At 36.9% G+C, this 26,808-nt stretch overlaps 2 protein-coding genes and 1 long non-coding RNA gene across 9 annotated transcripts in view; 2 read left to right on the forward strand and 1 right to left on the reverse strand.

Annotated features, from left to right (window-relative positions):
- SOCS6 (suppressor of cytokine signaling 6) overlaps positions 1-11,644 on the reverse strand; it is a 33,660-nt gene extending 22,016 nt beyond the window's left edge. The window contains exons 1-2 of one of the 2 annotated variants that reach the window (XM_087961469.1): positions 10,814-11,297; positions 9,918-10,062 (exon numbers count right to left, since the gene is read on the reverse strand). The gene's annotated coding sequence lies outside the window, so the exon portion shown is untranslated. Of the gene's footprint in view, positions 1-9,917; positions 10,063-10,813 lie in introns of both variants that reach the window. The other variant, XM_026671979.2, reaches the window with a different exon arrangement.
- A 23-nt stretch (positions 11,645-11,667) lies between these two features.
- On the forward strand, positions 11,668-17,899 carry LOC148131443 (uncharacterized). The gene is made up of 3 exons (XR_015748859.1): positions 11,668-11,934; positions 14,804-14,880; positions 16,324-17,899. It is a non-coding gene; the product is annotated as an uncharacterized LOC148131443 (long non-coding RNA).
- A 7,559-nt stretch (positions 17,900-25,458) lies between these two features.
- The window catches only part of RTTN (rotatin), a 99,466-nt gene continuing 98,116 nt past the window's right edge, over positions 25,459-26,808 (forward strand). For 3 of the 6 annotated variants that reach the window (XM_087961470.1, XM_087961472.1, XM_087961471.1), the window contains exon 1: positions 25,459-25,624. In XM_087961470.1, the coding sequence (XP_087817596.1) occupies positions 25,558-25,624 (67 nt within the window). In that variant the 5' untranslated portion in view covers positions 25,459-25,557. The remainder of the gene's footprint in view (positions 25,625-26,808) is intronic. The other 3 variants (XM_087961473.1, XM_087961474.1, XM_087961475.1) reach the window with 2 other exon arrangements.

Below are 26,808 nucleotides of genomic sequence, written 5' to 3' on the forward strand. Positions count from 1 at the left end.
TACTTTATTTTTTATAGCAAAATAATACTTGAAAGTACTACTAACAGAAATTCATTTTCCGGCACTTGTCTTGAAAGCTAATAACATGGTTGCTTTCCTAAGGCAGAGGAGCTATCCTTCCCATACCCAATTCTCTTTACTCCTGCTGCAAATAAGGAAAATATGAGAGAGTAAATAAGACACAGAACTCACAGAAGGCTGGTAGCTCTTTTTGTGTGGCGCTTTTTAAGAGAGCTACAGAAAATAATGTTTAGCTTGCTATTACATAATACATCATAATTTCATAAGAATAAAAAGCTGTTGTGAGTTGGGCAGTCATATATATTTAATAGACAAATAAAAAGAGTCAAATGAAGAAATCAAAGAATGATCTGATCCTGTATGTGCCCACACTGTGGGACTTCTCCTGGATTATTCAGATAATATGGAGGAACCCTTGAATTGTCTGCAGTGATCCTTAAAAAAAACAACCCAGCACTTTGGTAATTAAGGAGTGTTTTACAAAACATCCCTCTAAATGATTCACATAGCCCTAATATTTAAGTTGAGATTCTGGCAAAACTCAAACCATTCGAACTCAAAAATAATGATCATCAACCAACACAGAAATCTATTGTTAGATGCATACTGAAGGAACTGAAAGATTAAAGTAAAAACCTCTGGCTTAAGCTGGTGAAATTCATAGCAACCATGATTAACAATTATTATGGAACTAATGAAAAGCATACAAATACATTAGTTTCCTTAATTTATCTGAACCAAAACAAATACTTCCATGGATTGTCCTAATGAAAATTCTAACAAAAATGTCTCAATTCTTATCTCTTCATATTTTTAACCTTCCTAAATGACCTTGTGACACAGCAGATGGATGATCTTGAAAAAGTGATGCGACACCTGACATAATCCATGGCTTTGTATCCAAGTTAAAATCGATACTTGGTTAAAGTATTTGATACTGATGAAATCCCAACTCAGTTAAAAAGCTGAATGATGTGACCTTAAATAAACTCTATCTTGTACAACTCTGCTCCACTTCTTTACTGTAATAATATATTGGGGCACTGGCATAGAAATGGACATTTGTTTCTTTGTATGCCGTCAAAAAAGAAAGGAAGGAAACAAAAAAGAAAGGAAATAAAAAGGAATAGCAAGAACTTGAGAGAGACCAAAAAGATGCTGCCTAGGAAGTGGTCAAATAAAGAAACAGCATAGCTCACAGCTGGTAAGTGGGCAAGGCAAGAAACTCAGAAGAGATCCTCCCTAGTATCTCAACACACAAAGGAGCAGACAGCAAGCAAATTGCACTTCCAGACTTGCAAGATTCTGTTAATGTAGCTTTACAATAAAATAGAATTAGGTTATCTGGTCATGTTTCCTATTACTAGTAAGGCTAATAGGAATAGAAATCTTTTTCTAAGTATTAACTAATTCTTCAGTTCAGCTGACAGGGATTTCTAAAAAACAGTATAGTCTACTCATGTTTTCTGCCTATACACATCGTACCTGGATTGTAGACAATTTGCACATAACAACAAATACTGGCTTATCATGTTTGAATTAGTAAACTGATGCATGCTCCTCACTATTTATTGTCTGTCTTCTACTACCACCAGGGAATAGTTACATAAAACAGGAATCCCATTTGGGTTTGTTTAGTACTATACATAAACCAATATACTGAACTTATTTTTTAAAAATTCCAACATGTCAAGAGAGGCATCTTGATTCTTGTGGAAGGCTAAACAAAGTACAGGTAAAACTCGAAAAATTAGAATATTGTGCAAAAGTTCATTTATTTCAGTAATGCAACTTAAAAGGTGAAACTAATATATGAGGTAGACTCATTACATGTAAAGCAAGATAGTTCAAGCCGTGATTTGTCATAATTGTGATGATTATGGCTTACAGCTCATGAAAACCCTAAAGCCACAATCTCAGAAAGTTAGAATATTGTGAAAGGGTTCAATATTCTAGGCTCAAAGTGTCCCACTCTAATCAGCTAAGTAAGCCATAACACCTGCAAAGGGTTCCTGAGCCTTTAAATGGTGTCTCAGTCAGGTTCAGTAGGAATCACAATCATGGGAAAGACTGCTGACCTGACAGTTGTGCAGAAAACCATCACTGACACCCTCCATAAGGAGGGAAAGCCTCAAAAAGTAATTGCAAATGAAGTTGGATGTTCCCAAAATGCTGTATCAAAGCACATTAATAAAAAGTTATCTGGAAGGGAAAAGTGTGGAAGAAAAAGGTGCACAAGCAGCAGGGATGACCGCAGCCTGGAGAGGATTGTCAGGAAAAGGCCATTCAAAAATGTTGGGGACTTTCACAAGGAGTGGACTGAGGCTGGAGTCGGTGCATCAAGAGCCACCACACACAGACGGATCCTGGACATGGGCTTCAAATGCCGTATTCCTCTTGTCAAGCCACTCCTGAACAACAAACATCAGAAGCGTCTTACCTGGGCTAAAGAAAAAAAGAACTGGTCTGTTGCTCAGTGGTCCAAAGTCCTCTTTTCTGATGAGAGCAACTTTTGCATCTCATTTGGAAACCAAGGACCCAGAGTCTGGAGGAAGAATGGAGAGGCACACACTGAAAGATGCTTGAAGTCCAGTGTGAAGTTTCCACAGTCTGTGTTAATTTGGGGAGCCATGTCATCTGCTGGCGTTGGTCCACTGTGCTTCATTAAGTCTGGGATCAACGCAGCCATCCACCAGATTTTGGAGCACTTCATGCTTCCTTCCGCAGATGAGCTTTATGGGGATGCTGACTTCATTTTCCAGCAGGACTTGGCACCTGCCCACACTGCCAAAAGCACCAAAATCTGGTTCAATGACCGTGGGATTACTGTGCTTGATTGGCCAGCAAACTCACCTAACCTGAACCCCATAGAGAATCTATGGGGCATTGCCAAGAGAAAGATGAGAGACATGAGATGGAACAATGAAGAAGAGCTGAAGGCCGCTACTGAAGCATCCTGGTCTTCCATAACACCTCAGCAGTGCCACAGGCTGATAGCTTCCATGCCACGCCGCATTGAGGCAGTAATTGCTGCAAAAGGGGCCCAAACCAAGTACTGAGTACATATGCATGCTTATACTTTTCAGAGGTCCGATATTGCTCTATGTACAATCCTTGTTTTATTGATTGCCTGTAATATTCTAATTTTCTGAGATTGTGGATTTGGGGTTTTCATGAGCTGTAAGTCATCATCATCACAATTATGACAAATCACGGTTTGAACTATCTTGCTTTGCATGTAATGAGTCTATCTCATATATTAGTTTCACCTTTTAAGTTGCATTACTGAAATAATTGAACTTTTGCATGATATTCTAATTTTTCGAGTTTCACTTATGAATTCACTTACTTATGAATTTCCAACTAGTTGTGCCAAAGGAGTTAAGCGTGGATCAGTATACTTAATCACAACAGACATATATGACTCATGTAACTATAAACTTTTATACTGTAGTTTCTTCAGAGGTTATTGCTTTAAAGTTCAATAAATTATGCAACAATGCGAAATTTTAAACCAAATTAGATAGCAAAACAAATTCTATTTTTTTCTGTGTCTGCATGCAAATAATTTTAAAGGACTCCTATACATATCAATTTATAGCATCCTGCTTCGCCTCTTATCCCATCTAAATGAGATACTGTACTGCCAAAGGTCTGCCTATTTAATGCCTAGATTATTCCATTTCAAATAGCTGTAGGATATTACAACTGATGCAGTGACTCATAAGCAAAGTACAGATTTGAATCTATGAAAATTAGTGAGTAATTGATGGACAACTCTTTGTTCCTCTTCCATTCACTTGTTTTTATTCTTACCCATCTTTAGCTCTAGCAGACTAAGAGCTTAGTGTGTTTCCCTATGGAAACACAAGCTATTCAGAAATGCAAGCAAGCTACTATCTTAAAAAAAAAAATCATGCAGCCTTAATTTCTAAGAACATCATCTTAAACAGAGAACTCAGAGAAGAAATAAACAATCTGCTTCTCTTAGAAGTGTAGGAACTCTCAGAATTTCTAACTGTTAATGCCGCTGTGTTATCAGTCAAAATCAGGATGCTTAGATTGCACTAGAATTAACTGAATAAAAATTATATTTTTAAACACAGTGCAACATATCTGCATAAATTATTGCTATTATTTAAAAATTATAACTTACGTGTGTAAAGCCATCAGCATTTAAACATTTATTAATCAAATTTATATAGCTCCCCCATCTCACAAGATGTGACTCTGGGAAATCTACAATAATCAATAAAAAGAATATTGTATGTATATTAAAAAACCATTTAAGAATAGAAAAATCAGCATTAAAATGGAAATGATTATATATATATATATATATATATATATATATATATATATATATATATATATATATATATATATATATATATATATATTTTCTTAGCTTTGTTCGTTTGTTCGGTTATTTTCCAATAGTAGTGGTGCTTTTATCTTTCAGCAGATCTACTGCCATCATCAGGCTTCTGTATGTGTCCGTCTGTGAGTCAGACTTTTACAGTGGTTTCAGATTTAAATTTGGGGCTGCCCCAAATTTAAATCTGAAACCACTGTAAAAGTCTGACTCACAGACGGACACAATACAGAAGCCTGATGATGGCAGATGAGATTCTGCTGAAACGTTGCTACAACTTTAAAAGCACCACTACTATGACGTGGGAAAATAATTCGAACAAAGCTGAAGGCCATACACACACACACACACACAGGTTTTGGCGTGTTCAGGTCTTTTCCCATGTAAGATTGAGAGTATCTTGCGACGTTTCCAACGAGGTCCCTCTCGCCATCTTAGGCTGGTGCTTTTGGCCTAAAGATGGTGAGTGGGACCTCGTCGAAACGTCGCCAAGATACCCAAACATGCCAAAACTTGCATACCTGTACCTGTGAAAATCTACGAAAATAAATATATAAATATATATATATACGTCCCTCCCTCATTGGGAACACGAGGCCTGATAGCATAATCACGTCTTGAGGGATTTCCGCAACAGGGTGGAGCTACCCAAATGTCGAGAGTGAAAAATGCTCCAAAAGGTGAGAGTTACAGGCAGAGAAAGTATGCCACCTGGGACTCGCAAAATGTAGGTACCTAGCAGCATACCCTTTCTGCCAGATCTAATGGGCCAGGCTGATAGAACTGGAAGGAGGTGGTCCCTCAAATAATCCAGTCCTATGGCGCAAAGGACTTTAAGGATTAAAACCCTTAAAAGTGCCTTGGATCTGGAAGCAAACTGGTAACCAATGTAGCTCACAGACATGGAACAGACATGTACTATGAGCTGTCCTAGGAACACACATAACTGCCTGTCTCATGGGTTCACTATCTGCAATCTTCTTTCCTGGCTTGTCCAGAAAGCAAATGGGGACGTTGGCAGGGATGGTTACATGCTGTTAATCCAAGGTCCCTTCCAGAAGGGACTGTTATTCTGTTATCTGCAAAGAGGACACCGTCTCATCTTTACGGGCTGGATACCAAGTGAAGCTGCAGAAAGGACTGGGATCCCAAAGAAGGCTAAGAAAACACCATAGTTCTTGTGATAGCTTGATAGGCCCTTTCTCCAAATTGCATCATGAGCTTTTTAATGATTGCAAGAACCTACCTGCAGCACAGTACAAGGAGGTCTCACTAGCAAGGCCATTCTACAGCTGCATAAAAAAAGGCAACAGTGGGCGGATCTGGTTATGGTGAGGCGGGAAAAGAGCCCAGGTCTCCCAGCATGGTGAGGCATGGAGAGAGCTTAAAAACCATTTCACTCATGGACATTTTGGTTACAATTGTGGCCGTAACTTGAGCACCACCTGTATATTCTAGGAAATGCAATGTTGCATTTTTATCATTCCAGCTGCTCTGATTTAGTTAAAATACATTATCCTGCAATCTAGTAACTAATGCTTGTAGAGTTGCTAATAAAATTGTAGATGTTAGTAAGCATCTAGAAAATTTGTATTTTAAGTGCCTTATGAATAATTAAATAAATCAGGAAGAACTTTCCTTGGCAAATGGAATTTATGATCTTGTAGTATGCTTAACTGCATGGTACCTTTGAATGACTTTCTATATTTCACCGAACTACCGTTTACAATATTTCTTACCATTAATAATGGCAATTTGTAGTAAGCACTGGAAACAGCCTATTTTTATTTTACACATATAAGTATTAATTATAGATTTTTTTAAAAAAATATCAAGCTTCTAAAGCAGTAGAACACACACACACAAAAGTACACATTATTTTAGTGTTCAATTTCTCCATAGCTTTTTTCTATTACTTAAATTCCATACTTGTCACATGCAGAATCAAAACAATTGCAATGCTTATATTCCTTTCTATTCGAAAAGCTGAGACACAAAGATAACTTTTAACTCCAGTTCATCATTTTGTAAGTGAAATACCTTGGTGCTAAATGATCATAGATCAAGGACCACACCTAGAAGTTTCTATTAGTTCACATACAATTGGTTTTTATATATTAAGCTGTGAATATCCAAGTAATTAAGTAATCAAACAATATACATGCAGTACTCTTTAAAGGCTTATGAATCCATTTTCCCCAAAGAAGAAAAAGAGATTATTTAACATATGCCTCCTCCCTGGAACATCTTTAGCTCTATAATACACAGGAACAGGGTGCTTGAATTAAAGGTAACACAGATTTTATCAAATCCTTTTGTTGATCACAAGAAGAAAAAAGTTACGGAACTCTGTTCTTGCATCATTTATTATGTAGAAACGTATCAGTAGGGGGATATAATATTGCTAGACTGGTCTTCCTTGTACTTATTTGACTCAAAATTATGGCTCCCACTCAACTAAGCTACTTATAGCAACTTCATAGCTATAAAATTATCACTCTCCTACTTTTTAGTTTGAAATGTTTTCACAGCAACAATTCTTTTATTATTTGAATAAAGTATCAAAGTATTTACCTGCCCAAAGTTCAAAGGGATGCATTTTATGAATAACACAATTGCCTTAGTTCAACAAATGATTATTTCTTTTAAGTAGCTCAACATAAGTATACTATGTTAAAATAGAATAGAATAGAATTCTTTATTGGCCATGTGTGGTTGGACACACAAGGAATTTGTCTTGGTGCAAATACTCTCAGTATACGTCATACATTTATCACCAGATACCACTTACATGACACTAGCTGCCTTTCCCTTTAAGGTAATTTTATTGTTTGATGTTACTATAAACATTACATATATTAATTGATAATGGCTGACCTTGAAAAAGATAAGTCTTGAACTTGATTAGTTCTTGGATTGAAAACCACAAAGAAATCTAGGACAGTAGAATATAGTAGGCTGGATGGTTAAACAGATCAATAGCAACTCATTATCTTAGTGTTGCCAAGAAACCACCTAGATCTGCCCATGTAGTCACCATGGATTGAGCCTGACTCCAGGAAAACTGTACCTTAACTTACTTCAATTAAAATGCTTGTTGAATAATTAACCAATAATTTGTTTTATAGCATATCAACTTATTTTCCAGACAAATCATTTCCTTGAAGTGCCATTTCAGTAAGGTTTTGATAAAATTATACTGATTCTACATCCACATCAAAAGTGAATTCTACATCTCATTATTTCATGATATAAGTAAACGAGAAATATGAAGCACATTGAGTATACTTAAGTCTATTTCTGAAGCAATTCTACCTATGCCCAATAAAATATTCTCTGAAGAAAGTTCATATAGAACAGTACAATTAGAAAAAAGATTTGCCAGTAACATTCAGGAAGGTCATTGGCTGCATCTTAAATTTTCTGCTACTTAAATAAAGAAGGGTAAAAATTATTAATCTATAATTCTAAATTTACTACATGAAACATTGGAAACACTTAATACTAAACTTAAATAGCTTTCTACTAACAATATTATATAAATATTATAGCATTAAAGCTTTTTCTGAAAGGTAAGTATATTACAGCTTTTTTATTTTTACAATTATGCTATGATTGTCAGCATTATTTAGTTGCTTTGTTTCTTCAAATTAACCATTAAATGAACTGAGAAAAATATGTCCAATTACTAAAATGTAACAGAGAACAGGAATTCAGGAAGAAAAAAACTGAAAGTTTACATAAAAGTCCTTTGGGACTGTGGTGTAGTATAAAAACATTTAATAAATAATAAATGCATAAATAAATGCAGACAAAGAAAAAGCAATTCATATATATCAATATAAATCATGATAGTAGTGAGAAAGTGATATATAGAACAGAATGCTCATTTTTGCTAAATACAGGGAGTGTAAGAAAAGGTGAGAGAAACTAATTCTGAAGGCAGGCAGCATACAATTGCTATTCAGGAAAGAAAAAGTATATATTATGAAAAGAAATCCAAGTGCACTTTTAGCATCTTTTTAGATAACTTTACCAGGTAATAAAGAGACAACTGTCATTCTGGTGTTTTGTTTTTTTTTGACGAGAACTGAAACTACTTTTTGTAACTGGAAAAAAATACGTTTCCTCTCTTTATACTCATATATAGCTTTTGGGTGCGCCACTTGTGCTGACCTTGTGCAACATCACAGGAAATCAGGACTTTTTGCTAACCAAAATTATCCAAAGTTGTTTTTAAGTTATTTTAAATTTTACTTTTTAAATGAATCAATTTCTATGTCCCACCAATAGGAGAACCTTGCCCAGTATTTAAGAACAAAGGATGAAATTAATCACCACCACTTTACTTTTGCATAAATTCATAAATTCTGGATTTTACCCAGTCTTTCCATCTTTGAACTGTATGAAAATAAAAAGACAACTAGGCTACCCATGATGCAACAAAAGATACCCTACATATGTCATAGAAACAGAATGGGAAAAATTCCCCACTACAGCTTTCTGTGTCTTGCTGCCTCCATACTTACTAAATTATAAGGGCCATGCTAACTGGACTAGAAACAGTAAGATGAAGAATCTATGTTAAACATTAAAAACCAAAATCTGATCATGAAGTTATCTGGAACTGTTTCTTAGAATTGTGTGGGCCACAAGTGGATGAGTTTGTTTAAAATATTGACACAGTTTTGTTTTTAAAAATATTTAAACTTATTTAAATATTAATGGAAGCAAAGTATCAATTCCAGTACTAGTTTTAAAAGTTAACTAAAATCTGTATTGTATAATTTGTATGCTTACAATAGTAATATAAGTCAAATTATTTCAGAGTAATAGGTAAGAAAAGTATTAATTATAATTGTAAGCACAAGATATATGTACCCAGTAGACACACGGTTTGAAACGAAAGATGGAATTATTGTAAATAAAAAACTTCAAAAAAATAATAATTTCAGAGTAATTATTAGAATGTAGAGATGAATCGGGGCAATGTATAGTATTCAGATTGCAAACACTCCTGCCCTAAAATATTTATATGTTCACATTATTGTTATTAGGTTTAGCTGCACACAGAAATGAAGCAAGAAGCTAAACAAGATCTAAGTTATGTTCTATATAGACCATTTTATACATAACTCTCGCCATACTATTTTAGTTTCACTAGAGGCCTTCCTCCTTTGGTAAAATTACACCAGCACATGAACTTTGATACATGACATGTTTTATGAATTGTTTTCAATTTTATATAAAGGCAAACACGAGGGGGGGAGGAGCTTCAGTAAAAATGGAAATACACCTTTAGGATCATGTTCTATGTATTTTATGCATGATGTTTACACAAAGAAAATAATATAGTTTCACTGAATTTTGTACCATTTGGTACACCACCAGCCTTACAGCCAACTGTCTCAACTAACAAGTTAAATATACTTTTTCAAGATGGAAGTGAGGGACAGATGATGTGCTGTTAATGAATGTTTACTTCAGAGAGATCACAGGGATCGGATTGTAAGAGGCCTACCTTAGAACAAAATTAATTGTCTAGATTTCATTGTTTCTGATGTGCCAAAGAAGAAAGGAGGCTGGCATGGGGATTCACAGTAGGAGTTCTTCAGATCCTTCCACCATCAATCTCAGCCTGTTCCCTGTTCTTTTCCCTTTTCCCCCTGCAGTTCAAAGAGGATTCTCAAAACTAATAACAAGAGCTAAAAGCACACAGCAGTTCTTTTTTTCCCCCTTCTCTTTTCTTTGGCGCCCATAAGAGTGCCTGGAACTTGAGAGGGTGGAGGAAGGAACATCAGGATGATGTTGAAAAGACACCCCCCCCAAAAGTGCTTATTAGGCGAGCACGAAGTTTATAAGCCAGACTTTTCCAGGTGGCCCCAAACTCCAAAGGGAATCCAATCCCACCTCTTAGGGGGTGAATCCAACTCCTTATGGCCCCGGCGCAGCCACCCTGCTGATTTTGGCTAGGGGCGGAGGGAGAGGGGTAGATGTTAGGAAGGTGGAGGCTGCAACACGGAGCCGGGATAAAACTGCAGGACGGTCCCCTTTCCCTTGGATGACTACGCTGCGCCTCCTCGTCCCTTCGCAGGCGCCAGCGAAGCTCTTTTTTTTTTTAATCTCTCTTTCTCTCCTTCTCCTTCTTCTCCCCAGGCCTCGGCTGTGTAGTTGCAAGCCCCCGACAGAACAAAAGGGGGACAACCGGGGCTGAGCAGGGATGGGCGAACTGAGGCCGAGTCAGGCCAAGCAGGAAGACTTCCATGCTGGAGGCCGTCGCTTGGCTTCATCGGGGCCTGAACTGCGCCCCCCCCCCCGCCAATCAACCGAGGCCCGGATTCCCTTTCTTGCACCGCACGAGCGCGCGGCTCTCGGACCGGAGGCGTAAGAACAGGAACCGCGCAGAAGGCGACTCACCGAAGGCAGCCAAACGCTGCTGCTGCTGCTGGTGGCGGCCGTCGTAATGAGCCGAGTCCAGGCCGGCCGGGCTCAAGCGCCGGCTCCGCCTCCGCCAAGCTCCCTTCTCGTCGGTCGCCGCTACTTCCTCCTCCTCCTCCTCCTCTCGCTGCTGCTGCTCCAGGCGTTGCAGTTTCCCCCCCGCCTCCTCGTCCTCCTCCTGCGCCCTCCGTCTCCGCAAGGGCGCGAGGGGGGATAGCGAAGGCGCTACCGCCGCCGTCAGTTCACGTACGAGAAAAGCTGCTTCTTCACACGCGCCTGCCGTCGCAGGGCTGAAAGGACTGGAGTCCAGGCCGGCCGTCTCCCTTTCGCGTGTTTCTTGTTGACACCCGGCCGCATTCCTTACGGCCCCCTCCCACAGTCCCTCTGGTGCCCCGCTTGGCCTCAGACGCTTGCCTTTTTCTTTTCCGTCAGTTCTACCGCCTTCGAGCAGCTTCGTTTCACTCCCAACCTCAACGCAATTGCCGTGCAACCTTAACTGGGCAAAACATGCCGTCTACTGTTCGGTGTTCTTTCCTCAGTTAAGAGTTGAGACCTCGTCCGACGCTGCCCGTGAAAGGGCAGGCATATCTCTAGAAGACGCACAGTACTCCATTCCTGTCTATGCGTGTCAAAGCCCCTAACATTTCAAGTGGGGTTTACGCCCTTTGCCAATCTTCTCTGGAAAAAATAAAAGTACGCCTTTCTAGCTGTTTCCCCTGCAAGTCAAGAAACGTCCGTTTCACATCTGGGCGAATTGACAGGATTGCAAAATGTTTTTGTAAACTATTAGTTTTTTGATGGAACGCACCATGCATAGTTACCCATGATTTGAAAGGGGAGGGAATACCGAGAGCTTTTTAACTATTCCTTCCTTGTCCGGGTTGACTGACCTCCTAGATAGACGTAGTGGCTGTATAAGGAATTGCATTGATGTTGCTTCCCATTAGCTGCTACGCTTTACGGTGGTATCTGTGGCTGCCTTTCTCAGGCTGATACTCTCCAGTTGATTTTGACTACGATTCCCAGAATTCAACGTCAACATGGCTGTTACTGCAGGTTTAAAATTTTAGTCATAGTCAAGGCTGTTAGGAGACTGCCAGGTTCGAAAAGACTATCTACTCTTAATATTTATTAGGGGTAAAAAACCCAAAAACCTTCAAAGCCAGCAGGGCTAGCTGTTATTTACTGTTCCTTTTGTCACTTTGGATGTACGCTGGCTGAGTTAAAGGCAAATCAGAGTTAAAAATTATGGGCTGTATATAAAGTTTGAGATTTGATTCCTGCGATCTTTGTTGTGCCCATATGTTTCCATAAAAATTGTTTACAAGTTTGAAATCTGAAAGTTTTCCTGTAATTTCTACTTCTTCTGTATCTGCTGCAATTTTAACTCAAAAAAGTTCAAAGTTGTGGAATTAATGTTTTGGTTTGATTCTTAAGTCTTTTTGTTCATGCCTTTGCATGAGTTTTATCTTCTTTTCACAATCTCTGATTTTAACTGGTTTCAGCATTTAAAAATAGATTTGGCTGTTGAATTCATTGAATTTATTTAACTCAGGCGTGGTCCCACTCAATTGGGAAGACTAAAGAGTTCAAAGAGAAGTGAATAGTTTGGAAGGAAACAACCATGTAATGATGGATTTCTCGATTTGAAGGAGATAAATTGAGTTTAATCAAATGTGTTCTTAAGGTAGATTTTAATAAACATTATTTAATAAGATTCCATTACAGAGGAGCTAATAAGGAGCCTGATATCTAGAGTTTCTAAAAAAGAAACAACAAAAGCACAAGAAGAAGTAATTCTATCAAGGGGGAAAATGAAACCCAATTTTGAAAGCAAATATGATCACACAAAGCCTAAAATAAATAAAAGGCAGATACCAGCAGTGGAAAGAAGTACTTTTCCAAGAAAGAATATGCAGAGATATCCAGATTCCTAAAGACGGTATTAAGAAAAGATAACTTTACAGTAAGCTAAGAAAAAAAGGATTTCTTCACATATATTTTTAAATGAAAATTAAAAGAATTTCAACTACATTATGAAGATGGCAGAAGTGTGAGATTAGCCAGAAATACTCAACTATCTTTTCTAGAAAGCTACATGATCCATAGGTAGTTGGGAAAATTGGTCTGAAGAATTAATATTCTGTTTTGAGCTTCATGGAAACTCAATTGAGGAATACATGACCTTGGATGAATTCAAATCTCCAAGAGTAGAATTGAATCTTAAAGTACTGTAGGAACATAAACATTCTTCATTTTCACAAAAGTATTGGGGGAAGAAAAAGAATGGGAAAAGGAGGGGGGATTCTGCATTCCAATCAGTGTAATAACTGAACCTAGAGAGATTAATTTACAACATATAATAAAATGATTGAAAACACTTTGAAAACAGTGTTCTAACAGTCAATAGGTATTTTGTTGTGGAGATAGAACCAACCAAGTATATTTTAATGGCATACACAACTACAGTGATCAGTGAACTCTTTGCCAATGAAAGCAAAAGAATCCCAAAGCCAACAAGGCTACAAGTTAAGACACCTTCTAAAATGGTACTGAAGATTATAGGAGTATAAGGCATGACATGACCTTTATTGAAGGAATATGGGATGAGAAGAACATGGGTTAATTTACTATGGCCTGACTTGGCACGTCTACAAAAAAAAACTGCTCTTCAAAGGATATTATCTTTCAACTGATTTTAGCACCTTCTAATGGGATCAATGTCCTTTATCGTACCTATAAATTGATATAAAATGAAGGTTTTGGCCTCTGGAACTTTGAAACAAGTCATAAGTACTTTAGGGGAGGGGTCTATCATGGTTTCAATTGATCGCTAAGCGACCAGTCATAAATCAAGGATTACTGTATGCAAACAGTAAGCTTTGCTGGAGGCATTTCAATCATACTTAGCCTTTTTTGAGACTAAGTATGCAGATTTCCCAATTTAAGGTGAAAGTGAGCAGCCAAAAGCTTTATAACAGACTTTAGTACAGAACCTGGATCTACCCATTCCTTTAACTCTGCATCATTCTGGTGTGTGCACGTGCATATGATAATTGCAGATTGCAGAGTTTGTTACAGAGTATTTGCAAAACGTTATTTTAATCCCATGATACTCCTGGTCCAGAGATAGACCTACTTATGTTATATTTAACATTGAAACCTACTTTGGGGAGTTATCACAAGATGTATGTACAGATTTATCATGAATGTAATTTCAAGGACAGCCAAATCCAAGGTGAATCTGGGTAATTTACAAATTAAAAAGAAAATAAGTCACATCAGGAAAAAAGGAAAATTGACCAGAGGCAAAATCTAGAGAATTAAACAGAAAAAAACAACTAAAAGGGTTCAATCACCTTGGAGAAAAAAACAGGTCTTTAGCAGTGTGTATGTATGTATTTCCCACCTTTATTACTTTCACAAATAAGTCAAGGTAGTAAACATATAGAATACTGTTTCCTCTTCCTATTTTCCCCACCACAACTCCGTGGGCTGAGACAGGAAGACTGGCCCAAAGTCATCCAGCTGGTCATCCAGACTTCAAGATGGGACTTGAAGTCATGGTTTCTCATTTTCTAGCCTGGTACCTTAACCACTAGCTTTCAGTTTGCATCTATATAGTTATCTATTCAAAAGAAATAGTATAGTTTGTGATCATTTTGAAAAAAATATGAGATAAAATATTGGTAGGATTACACATTTTGATATTGAATGCAATCTCTGCATATGTAAGCTTTCAAGATTCATTATGGTGTGTATGTAAAGTAAAATAATTTGAGTACTTATATGATTTTTAAATACTGTAGCCTATTGGCAATCCCCTTTTTAAAAGTCATGTTTACAATGATCCTTAACCTCTATTTTCACTTAATTGACCAGAGGCTAGAGAACCATGTGTAACATTATGCCAGATGCCGTTACTTTATATTCCCATCTGCATTTTCCAGCTGTTTCTTTTTCTTGTAGCATTGGGATTGCAAATTTGCTGAAATGAATTATTGTAAATTTGCATCAGGATGTGAATGCAATTTGTCTAAAAACATGTAAGTAATCATGCATATTTGTGAAAATTTCTAGGTGAAGTAAATAAATTCATAGGATGCTTCCTTTGTTTAGACCAACTAAGTTAATAAAGCATCAAATCTGCACAATCACCTACCTATCAAAATTTAAACTGTTAATGTAATTTTAAATTGCATTTAATATGTAAGAAGCATGATATTCAATGATAACTTTTACTCGTCTTATTACATTGTGATTTCTAAGGTTACTTAGACATTTTAAAGAAATACATCTTAATTAGATTAAAAATATTTTCTAATGAAAATGAAACATAGAAAGAGAATCATCCTAGTAAATCATCATTAAAACATCAATTATCAATGCAAATTTAATTTATTGAAGCAAAGTGTACACTACAATATGCTGGACATTAATTTATATTTTAGAAAAACTGAAATAAATAGACATTCTCAGTTTGATATCACCATAACTTACAATTTATAATAGTGTTCAAACCTTGAAAGAAATTTAAAAGAAATAATTTCCAAAGCTAGATTTCCTAAATACAAAATTGTTAAAGAAAAAATGAGCCAAGCTTGTAGGTAGTTCTTGACCTACAAACATTTGTTTAGTGACCATTTGAAGTTACAAGTGAACTGTAACCTTTTTTGACACTTATGAGCATTGCAGCATCCGGTCATGTGATCAAAATTCAAAACAATTGACAACTTGTATGTATTTATGATAATTACAGTGTTCCAGGGCCATGTGATCACCTTTTGCGACCTCTGACCTCTGGGAAGGCCAGATTCACTTAACAACTGTGTTACTAACTTAACTGCAGTGATTCATTTAACTGTATCAGGAAAGGTCATAAAGTGGGGCAAAACTCACAACTGTCTTGCTTAACAATAGAAAAGTTGGGGTCAATCATGGTTGTAAACTGTATCTAAAATTTGCCATCAGTGGAATTTCATATTCTTCAATGTTTAGGTTCCCAAGAATAAAAACATTTGAGGACTCTTTCTTGATAAGGAAAAAAGAATGTGTGCAAATTTCACTTTCGCTGTCATATGTCTTAAATTCTACTTTTAAATTCTAATGAATTATGAAGTAATTTCAAATATTCGCATGTTGTTTCATTTCAAGACTCTTTATCATGCCAGGAATATGAATACAAATAAGTAATATAATAATTTCACTAATATTCTCAATGCAAGGACTATAAAAGTTGTCATATGAAAATCCATTAAAACCACATGTAACTTTGTGTTTCAGGCAAGAATATAAAAGATAGCAGAAGTCTTGCATGGATTAGCCAAAAAAATATTAAAACGTGGTGCTCTTTACCTACAATGCTTCCAAATGAGAGATTTAATAAGCTTTCATCATGTCTTATGCAATTTTATGAAAAAGGATAGGGTCTACATATATAACTTCACTTTATGTTTTTCTTTTGTGTATCCCTTTCTATTTTTGTAAAGGATGAAGCCAGCAAAACTTTCAATCTGAAATCAAACAAGGCTATTATTAGAACATTATGAAAGTACCCTCAAAACTCAAAGCTGAGAAGCAGCAAGATAGATCAGACAGACAGACAATAACTCCTTTTATTGCAGTTAATATTATCTGAACTTCCTTAAACAATAGTTATTGTAAGTTCGTAAGTGCATATCTGTGTTTCCAGAGAAAAAAAATGTTGTTGTGTTGTTTCTCTATATTTTTCATGTATAATTTTAATGGGGACAAATTCATTAACAAGTATGAGTAAATGACAGTGGTTTTTCAGAACATTGGTGGGGTGTAGTTATGGCTTTATGAAGAGTGCTTTAAACATTATACCTCCTAATTTTAGTTTGTCTATACCTGTATAATTTTGTTCCTTGTAACAACTTTTTATTTTGCATTATAAATAGGGCTAATGGCTGCAATGGAACCAGCAACAGATTTTGTATTTCCAGAACATTTTTTAGGGGACACAAAAATAAAAAGTGCTAATTAAACAATATTCTATAATGTTGACTCATTGGGTATTTGTGTAGGTTGTCTACTTCCATGGGATCCCCATGGTTGCTGGAAAAACCATGTTTTAAGGGTTTTCCAGAAGGCTGGTAGAACTAACTTTACTTTGAGGGAATGATATTCCAGAAGGCAAGAGCCACAACAGAAAAGGCATGTCTCCTGGATCCCATCTTTAGCAGACAGGGCTCATAACATGCACTCCTCTTCCTGATCTAGTGGGGCAGGTAGTTGTAATTGGGAAGAGATAGCCTTTCAAATAACCTGGTCCTATGCTATGTATGGCTTTAAAAAGTATATTATAAAAGTATACTTTTACCAGTAAGATGTGTAATGCAACTCCAGAACTGAGGGAATGATCTAGTACTAAATGATCTAGTACTAAGACTTGATGCCACTAGCCCCTTTAGCATTACTGAATCACATAACAGATAATCAGAGTTGGAAGGGACCTTGTAGGTCATCTAGTCCAACCCCCCCCCCCCCGCCCAAGCGGGAGACACTACACCATTTCTGACACATGGCAGTCCAATCTCTTCTTGAAAGTATCAAGTGATGACGCTCCCACAACTTCCAAGGGCAAGCTGTTCTATTGGTTGATTATTCTGTCAGAAAGTTTCTCATTTCCAGGTTAAATCTCTCCCTGTTCAGTTTTCATCCATTATTCCTTGTCTGGCCTACAGGTGCTTTAGAAAATAGTTGACCCCCTCCTCTCTGTGGCAGCCCCTCAAATATTGGAAGACTGCTATCATGTCTCCCCTGGTTCTTCTCTTCACTAGACTAGCCATGCCCAGTTCTTGTAACCGTTCTTCATATGTTTTAGTCTCCAGTTCCTTAATCATCCTGGTTGCTCTTCATACCCACAGTGTGCATTAGTTGCCCATAAAGAATTCCTTGTATTAATGCAGGTTCAGTTTATGTCTTTGTTCAAGGCTTCTGGAGTGGGAAAGTAGGACAATTCATGGAAGCAAATCTATTAAGATGATTTATGCAAATATATTTGGTCTTTGCAAAAGCAAGATAAATACAATGCTTATTGTAATACCAGCATACAGGTATTCATATTATACAAGTTTTATTGAGGTTTTGTTTTCAAAAGTTTTTAGGTGTTATTTTAAATACATTTATGTGACTATTTACTATATTGTATCATATTAGAATATTGTAACTTCTCATTCATTACAATAGTCTAGTAATAATGTATAATGAAAATGGTAGAAGAATATTGCAGTATGTCAAAGCATTTTGATTTCTGAAATTTTGGACTTAAACACCACATTAATATTATATAAAAACATTATTATATTTGAACCATTCCAGTTAAAGCAAATGCTATGTAAGAATAAGGACATTATTATTTTTTTTTACAAAAATGTGACCCATGAAACAATGAAAGTCACTTCTTGAGATTATAAAATTTAAAGCAGAGTATATGGAGCTCATGGTTTACCTCCATTTCATACATTGATCAGTTGGAAAACAAAATGCTATACTAAAAAGAAGCATCCTACAACTGTAATAAGAGCATGCAATATACAGAAGCCTGTTCTTTAATACAGCTGATTCTTCATTAGAAGAACAATATTCTATCATTACAATTTAAATTTGTCATAATAGAACACATATTCAAATGTCTATCTCCGGGCGAAAAACAAGGGTAAAACAAATTTCTTTGTTTTATCCTTGAGCTAAAAATTGGCATCTATTTTGTAATTACATTTATCTTACACAGGCAGGATGTGTCATTGGCTAATTTCCCACTGCTTCAATTTTAGTTTAGAGGATAGCAACAAATATTTTTCAGTAAACAATGATGTTTCACTGAAATTGAGTTTTGAAAAAAAAATCAGATAAACAAAGAAATGAAGAACATGCTGTTCTTTTAGAAATAACCATTTAACAGCAGTTTTAGTTTATGTGTGGATCTTTTGTTTCTGGTTCTGGGAATGGCATATGGACAATTCCTCTTGCCCTTAGAGGTCAGATTCCATTATATGTGACTGCCACATTAACAAACAATGCTATTTGTGAGCATTCACTACTCTTCTTTGTTAGTCATGCAAATTCGGTGATGCTATTTCAGCTTTCTCAGATGATTGTTGTTTCAACAAAGTGTAAATAAAAACCCAAAGTGCTAAAGGGTATTAAATGTGTAACATAATTCAACAATAGTAATGGATAATAAAACATACAATGCCATACTTTTGTTGTATTTTGTTGGAATATATTGCAACTGAAATTCAAAGATTAATTCTTAATTCTTGAATATAAAATTCACAAAAGTGCAGAGAAAGCCTTATCCATCTGCAGCAAACAAATTCTGCTCAAATAATTTAGCCAATAATTTAGCCAATAAGACCATAAGGACATCAAATGAATTTCTATATTCTGGGAGAGTAAACTATATAATTGGTATCTCATCATACTCCATCTCAGTTTAATTATGGTTTGAAATACATTACAATAAACTGCATTTATATAAGTCATTAAACCACAAACCATTGTTTCAGTAACCATTCTGTCTAGATTTGGACAATAATCTAAACCAAACAAACCAGATGATACTATGTTGTTTGAATCTGTCTCTGAGTATCATAAAGTAGGCTTGGACTGCTCCAAATGAAGATTTACTGATATGTTCAAAGTTCTCAACCTATTACTTCTTTCTCCCTGGACGTATTCAGACTAAACTGTTGTAACTATTTTTGTTAATGGCCATTAGATACTTCTTTTAATGGAAACACTTTTCATTTATGGAACTAGAAATGAAAATGTTTTTTCTAGCTGCATTCCCCATGTGCTTTACTTATAGATGGACGTCCTGTTGCATTAATCCAAACATAAATTTACTGGCATATGCTGGATGTCACTCTTAATATTTTAAATGCCAGTATTATTTTTAAAGTTATATCTGCCTGCAAGAACAGTATTTTGAAAGATGGCATACGTAGTTGTCAAATTGGTGGCCCACAGGCCGGATGCTTCATGCGCAGACCACACCCACCCAACTCTGCGAATAGGAAAAACATCACATGACGGCAATGTGACGTGGCAATTTTGATACCCCTGGCATACAATAAATTTGAGCTTCAAAACCTTAGATGTCTACTAGATGGCAACTGAGTGTTATCTGTATCTTTTTACTGACTTCCAATGGTCATTCATAGAGTTGCAGTCAAGATCAGTGGTGGTATTCAGCCGGTTCGCACCGGTTCATAGGACCTAACCAGTAAATAGCACTATTCCTATAGACTTCAGATTATTGACAAACTGATCACTATTTTATTGTTATTTTTATTGATCCAAAAATGTACAAAGGACACAGGAATTTAGGGAAAAAGCAAGATTACAGCACTCAACTTAAATCTTTGTCTATAAAAATGCTGAAACCATGTCATGTTAATATATATACGTATATTTTTCCATAAAAATATACAGAAAAGAAATAATGTAGGCAGCAGATATTATTATCTTACCCTACAAAATATCTTAAACTTAACTTACATTTTATGACCATTCATAACTTGCAAATGATAAAAGGGCAATCAAATCCAACTGTTCAAGGCAATTAAGAATGAAATCACAAGACTTCAGTTGCCTTATGGCTCTCTGCTAGGTCTGGTCTTATGTCCTGGATCTGCTGAATCATCATCTGACTGGCAGCTGATAACAAAACAGCATTGCTCTTAAAACACGGAACATTCAGTCTCATCTGACAATAATGTTTCTAGCAAAACAATAATCTTAATTCATACATAACTACAAAATTACATTTTTGGGGCAATTTACAAAATTTCTATCTAGTGGGACAAATGCCCTTTGATAGGTTGTACAGAAGTCTGGCTGTTTTTGATTCAGGCCCTGTCTCACTGAATAATCATATCCTAACAAACTCAATCATCCCCTTTATTTGCATCACATTGCTTTTATCTTATCCAGTCCACGAGTAAGATACTCTAAAGTTATAATTAAATGTATCAATGTAAGTTCAGTATTTCCTCTTTAGGTCAACACTACTCCTACTCAGATTCATGATATTAGAATTAGAATTCTTTTATTGGCGGACACACAAGGAATTTGTCTTGGTGCAAATGCTCTCGGTATACACAAAAGATACATTCATCAAGCGTCAAGAATCATAAGGTACAACACTTAATAATAGTCATAGGGTACAATAAGCAATCAAATCATACTAAGAAACAGTCAATATAAATTGTAAGGATACAAGCGACAAAGTTACAGTCATACAGTCACAAGTGGGAGGGGATAGGTGATAAGTGATGAGAAGATTAATAGTAATAGTAGTGCAGACTTTGTAAATAGTTGGACAGTATTGAGGGAATTATTTGCTTAGCAGAGTGATGGTGTTTGGGGAAAAACTGTTCTTGTGTCTAGTTGTTCTGGTGTGCAGTGCTCTATAGCATCGTTTTGAGGGAAGGAGTTGAAACATCACTATTGTGTCATCTGCAAACTTCAGTATTTTAACAGATGGATCATTTGAGATGCAGTCATTGGTATATAGGGAGATGTGGAGAAAGCACACAGCCTTGGGGGGCCCGTGCTAATTGTAAAGGTATCAGATGTGATTTTGCCTAGCTTCACCTATTGCTTTCTGTCTGTTAGGAAGCTTATGATCCACTTACAAGGTGATAGGAAGAAAATACTGCTCAATTTCTGTGATGATTGCTTTGCAATTAACTATTTTCTGGATACATAAATGATTAGACAAAATATTAGACAAAATTCAGTGATTTAGAGATATGAAATGATGTTATTACCATAACAGTATTTTATTTTTATTCAAAAATTTACTATGGTTTCTAAAATGTTATTTACTTTAAACAATCCAAAGAGTTATTTCAATGGTGTATTTGTATTATTTAACTAGAAACTGTTTTCCTCTGATTATATCACCCACTATATAACAAATTGCTTTTGAAACCCAATTTCAAAATTAATTTGAGTTCAATTGGTAAATGACAGTTTGCTGTTCAAATAAACATTTTATAATCCAACATCTTGAATATTAAGAACTAGATAATGCTTGGAATCCTGGCAATTTCTAGAAAAGAAAACATTTAAGGAAGCACCACCAAGCTTGATATCCACTAGATATGCTAGATCAGGGGTCGCCAACCTTTTGGACCTCAGGGACCACCACTCAATTTTAAATCCTGCGGACCATTAATATGAATTTTGACTGACAGTGGCTTGCTGACATTGGTGGGAAAGTTGATCCCATATTGCAGAGCTGCAGTAGTCATAGAACTGGCCCTTTGGTCATCCTGGAGCAGCTGCTCCTCCACCCGGGTGCACCAGCCTGCCATGGACTGGAGGAGTTGCTCCGGGATGACCAAAAGGCCAGTCCTGTGATTACTGCAGCTCTGGAATATGGGACCAACTATCCCACCAATGTCAGCAAGCCACCCCGGGGAGGATTTCCCTCCCCCGCCGTAGGTCTTACCTTCCAGTTCCAGCTCGCGTGGCTCTATTCAAGGTAAGGTTTGCGCTTGGCTGAAGGGTGGGGGCCAGAGGATGGGCGGGCCATGTGGGTGGTGCAGCCTTGTGTTCCCATGCAGCCTGGATTAATTGCTTTGGGGAGAGCGCTTTGGGGGGGACATTTCTCTGCGGACCACCAAAATTTTCTCACAGACCACCAGTGGTTCCCGGCCCACTGGTTGGCAGCCATTGTGCTAGATTATAATTCTCATAATCCCAGCCATGGAAGTTGGAAATTATGAGAGTTAAACTTGTACTGACCAAATACTCTCATTAAAATATCTCTCTTGTATTCATTCTCTAATACAAATAACACAAAATTTAAAAGCTATTCATCAATAGTGTGACAATTCTTACTATTATATTTAGGGGGCGGGGAACCTGGTTGTGCCTATGAGAGTCAGAAGTCACCCAATAAAATAGGCCTTTTCTTGCTTCAGAAATTTATGAAATTATTAAAATGTGGGAAATATAATTGCATATGAGATTCCAGGTCATTTTGTTGTTGTATTTCATAATCAACTTCCTGTGAACTTAAAACAGCTGCTTCTGGGAGGATCCAAATTTCAAGTCATGAACATATGAGGCGCAAATGAATAACATATTTCCCATTTTCTAAACTTTACATTATCTAAAGGAAACAGAAACTTTTTATCCATGGATTCTACTAATACAGATATTCTTCAACTTACAAAAGTTCATTTAATGACCATTTGAAGTTATAATAGCACTGAAAAAAGTGACTTAAAAACATTTTTCATATATATGACCATTGCAACATGCTCATGCTCATTTGATCAAAATTCAGACGCCTGGCAACTGACTCATATTTATAATAGCTGCAATGTCCTGAGATCATTTGATTACCTTTCGCAACCTTCTGATAAACAAAGTGAATGGGGACAGATTCACTTAGCAACTGTTTTACTAACTTAACAACTGTAACATAACAACTGTGGCAAGGTTGTTAAAGGGACAAAACTCACTTCACAAATGTTTTGCTTAGCAACAGAAATTTTGGGCTCAATTTTAGTCGTATGTTGAGGGCAGCCTGCAGGGATCTCTAATTTCATTTCCTCCTGATATGTTTGTAACTGATTCTTCTATTATTATTTTTCTGTTGGAAAGCTGTTCCTGATATTCAACCCAAATCTTCCTTGTAACTTAAAACCATTATTTCATGTGCCAGCATTATTTATCGTGGGATGCTTCTGATTCTGAAGAAATATCGTATTCCCCTTTCTGTTATATTTTTAACAGTGCTAATTTCAACTCCCTTAGTCTATCTTTACAAGACTGCTGTCTAATCTTCAAGTTTGCACTTGGATGACTCATGTAGTCAGTTAATTAAGTTTTCTGGCTAAGGTGCATACATTTAGAGACAAAGGCAGAGAGAAAAAAATCACCATCCAAGATTGTTCAGCTGACTTCTTCCTTCAAGTGGGCCTTTAATTCTAATACTTCTGTGGAACGGATCCTAAGAAGTATATTAATGTTTCATCAGATTTGTTACATTTTTATTTACAACTAGCTTGATATCCATGCTTCACTACGAAACTATTTGCTCGGGCTTAGTTTTGGGGGAGGAAAATAAGGGGGAAAAAATTCTGCCTCTGCCTACCAGCATCCATCAGTATTCATCTGGCTAGCATCCTGTCAGTGTGTGAGATAGTTGAGGGCTGTTTGGAAACTGAAACAGTATTTGCTCTGTGAGCAAGGAGACAGCAAGGAGCCTAGGCGTGGCTTAGCTCAACTGTTCTGTACTAAAGCTGCTTGGTGCTGTGAAACTAAAACTGAAACTCCTCTCCTCTGCTTGTGTTTTGCATTTGGAACATATTTCTTTTCAGGTGGGGAGGGGGAGTAGAACTCCTTAGCATCAGAGCGTGTTAATAATAATATACAAAATACTAATGCTCTGATGGTCATTTTGAACAATCCTTTCTTAGTGAGCACCTAGAAGCTAAGATGCTAACATGCCAAATTTCAAGTTTTAGGCCTTACGGTCCTTGAGATTTTGTGATGATAGATAGATAGATAGATAGATAGATAGATAGATAGATAGATAGATAGATAGATAGATGATAGATAGATAGATAGTTTATATAAACTCCTTCGACATTATCACTTTGACAGGTGAAAAGTAAATAATTGCAGATAAACTTACGTCATGAATGAGATTTATAGAATATACTAGACTAGAAATAAGGTCGATTAGCTTGTAGTTCAATGTGTTGAGTCATCACAACCACGTATTGGAGTAAAATAAATAAAATAAATAAAATAAATAAAATAAAATGGAGTAAACAATTGGCAAATCAAATAAAATAAAATAAATAAAATAAATAAAAATACATACACACACATACAAATGTCCACTTCGAAGTATTTCCAGCCATACATTTGATTCCAACACACATTTCAGTGCCGCTTGAAAAGCCAGAGACACGCACAAAAAACACTACTGGAAGCACTTCACTGCCAGAATAAATGTTACCTCCAGAAATTGAAAGTAGAGATTGGGTTGTGTTGGAAATGTTTCACCCATATTGCGTTACACTAGATTGCCGCAACTACAACTCCCAGAATTCCCAGTCAGTCTGGAAAATAGAAACAACTTCATGAAATGTTATTCCATATTCTGGTAGTTGTGATCCAAAGTCTTATGTTTAGTGACGGATCAGAAGGTATTGCATACCCTTGCCTAGAGCAGAGGTCTTCAACCTTGGCAACTTTAAGCCTGGTAGACTTCGGCTCCCAGGATTGTCCGCAGGCTCAAAGTTGCAAGGTTGGAGAACCCTGGCCTAGATGAAATCCTGCTGACCGAAACAATTCTGGCAGAGATTTCGCCATTGAGAAGACCTAGGCTGAAAGCCTGGTGGATTCATTGCATTCCTTGCAGCTTAAAGAGGCCGACGCGGGAAAAGCGGCGCTTCCAAAACGCGATGGGAGAAAAAACCTTGTTATCTAGGCAACTAGGAAGACTCGAGTCAAAGCTCGCGAGAATTACCAATCACGCGAATCTATCTCCAGTAAAGAGCCTCTCGCCTGAGAATATACAGAAAACGGATGGGCGGGGAGCCAGAGAGGGAACTACGTTTCCCAGCGGCCTCTTGAAAAACAGCCTCCCGCTTTTTCCGAGCGCATTCGCGTTCTCTGCGGCGCGGCGGTTGAACCCGGGCCGCTCTGGGAAGGCGGTCGCGATGGCTGTGTGCGATGTTAATGCGGCGTCTCCCCCAATCGAGTTGACACCGCTTATCCGGAAACTTCGTAAGTGGTCGGTTTGTCCGCACGGATAGCCAGTGAGCCTACTCAGAGACTGTTGGTTTTTTTTTTTTTTTTGGATCCCTAAAAGTTGATAATGGGTTTGCTTTGTGGGTGAAAAAAAAGTAGCCCCGAATCACAGTTTAGCTGCGCACAAACTCTCAATCCAGTATCCTCAGGATGTGCAAACTCCAGTGTGAATCAGTTGATTGCACGCAGAAAAGTAGCCTATTCCGCTCCTATTTCTCTACTTTTGAGTTTGAGTTCTCAATACGATCCCTTCTCAAAATCGCATATATTTTTATACGTAATTGATTGATCAGTGACGGTGTGCCATTCCAACTCTTAACGACCACGCAACATAGATAAGTGTCCTTCACAATCTTCTATACAAAGGGAATGCCAAAGATAGGGAAAATTAATAAGAGTGCAGATAACAGATAATCAGAGTTGGAAGGGACCTTGTAGGTCATCTAGTTCAACACCCCACCCCGCCCAAGCGGGAGACCCTAAGTCCATTTCTGACAAATGGCAGTCCAATCTCTTCTTGAAAGTCTCAACTGATGGCACTCCCACAACTTCCGAGGGCAAGCTGTTCCATTGGTTGATTGTTCTCACTGTCAGAAAGTTTCTCCTTATTTCCAGGTTAAATCTCTCCTTGTTCAGTTTCCATCCATTATTCATTATTCATGATGTGTCAACATTGTTGCAGCAGAAGTGCACAAAATTGGCTAGAATGTAATGAACGGAGATGGAGTGAGAAACTAAAGGAATATTGAAACTATTGGGAAATGGAAAAATTGCAGTGGCAAAAACAGTAATCAAAGCTTTTAACAATAAAGAATATTATTCCTGATATTAAAAGAAGGAAAAACTGCTTAGAAGAATAGATCATATGAGATCATGGTTGAAAGGTGATGAACAGTCAGATGCCTTGTCCTCCCTAAGAAAGTATCCTAAATTTTCAGTGTGATGATTCAACAAAATCAATTCAATGGCTAATTTTATGCAAAGCAATACCTGTTAGTGAATATGCAGGCATGCATGAGTGTGGTATCACATGTCATATAGTAGATATGGCTCGATAGTTACATTGCTGGATTAAGAATGGAGAGACATAGACTCTAATCCATTCATAGTTGCAGAAGCTCATTGGGTAGTTTTGGACTAATCACTGTCTTCCAGCGCTA

The sequence above is a fragment of the Notechis scutatus genome, chromosome 3 (assembly GCF_049901735.1).
Source record: "Notechis scutatus isolate UNSWTSFEM ecotype Mainland chromosome 3, rNotScu1.2, whole genome shotgun sequence".
NCBI classification, from domain to species: domain Eukaryota; kingdom Metazoa; phylum Chordata; class Lepidosauria; order Squamata; family Elapidae; genus Notechis; species Notechis scutatus.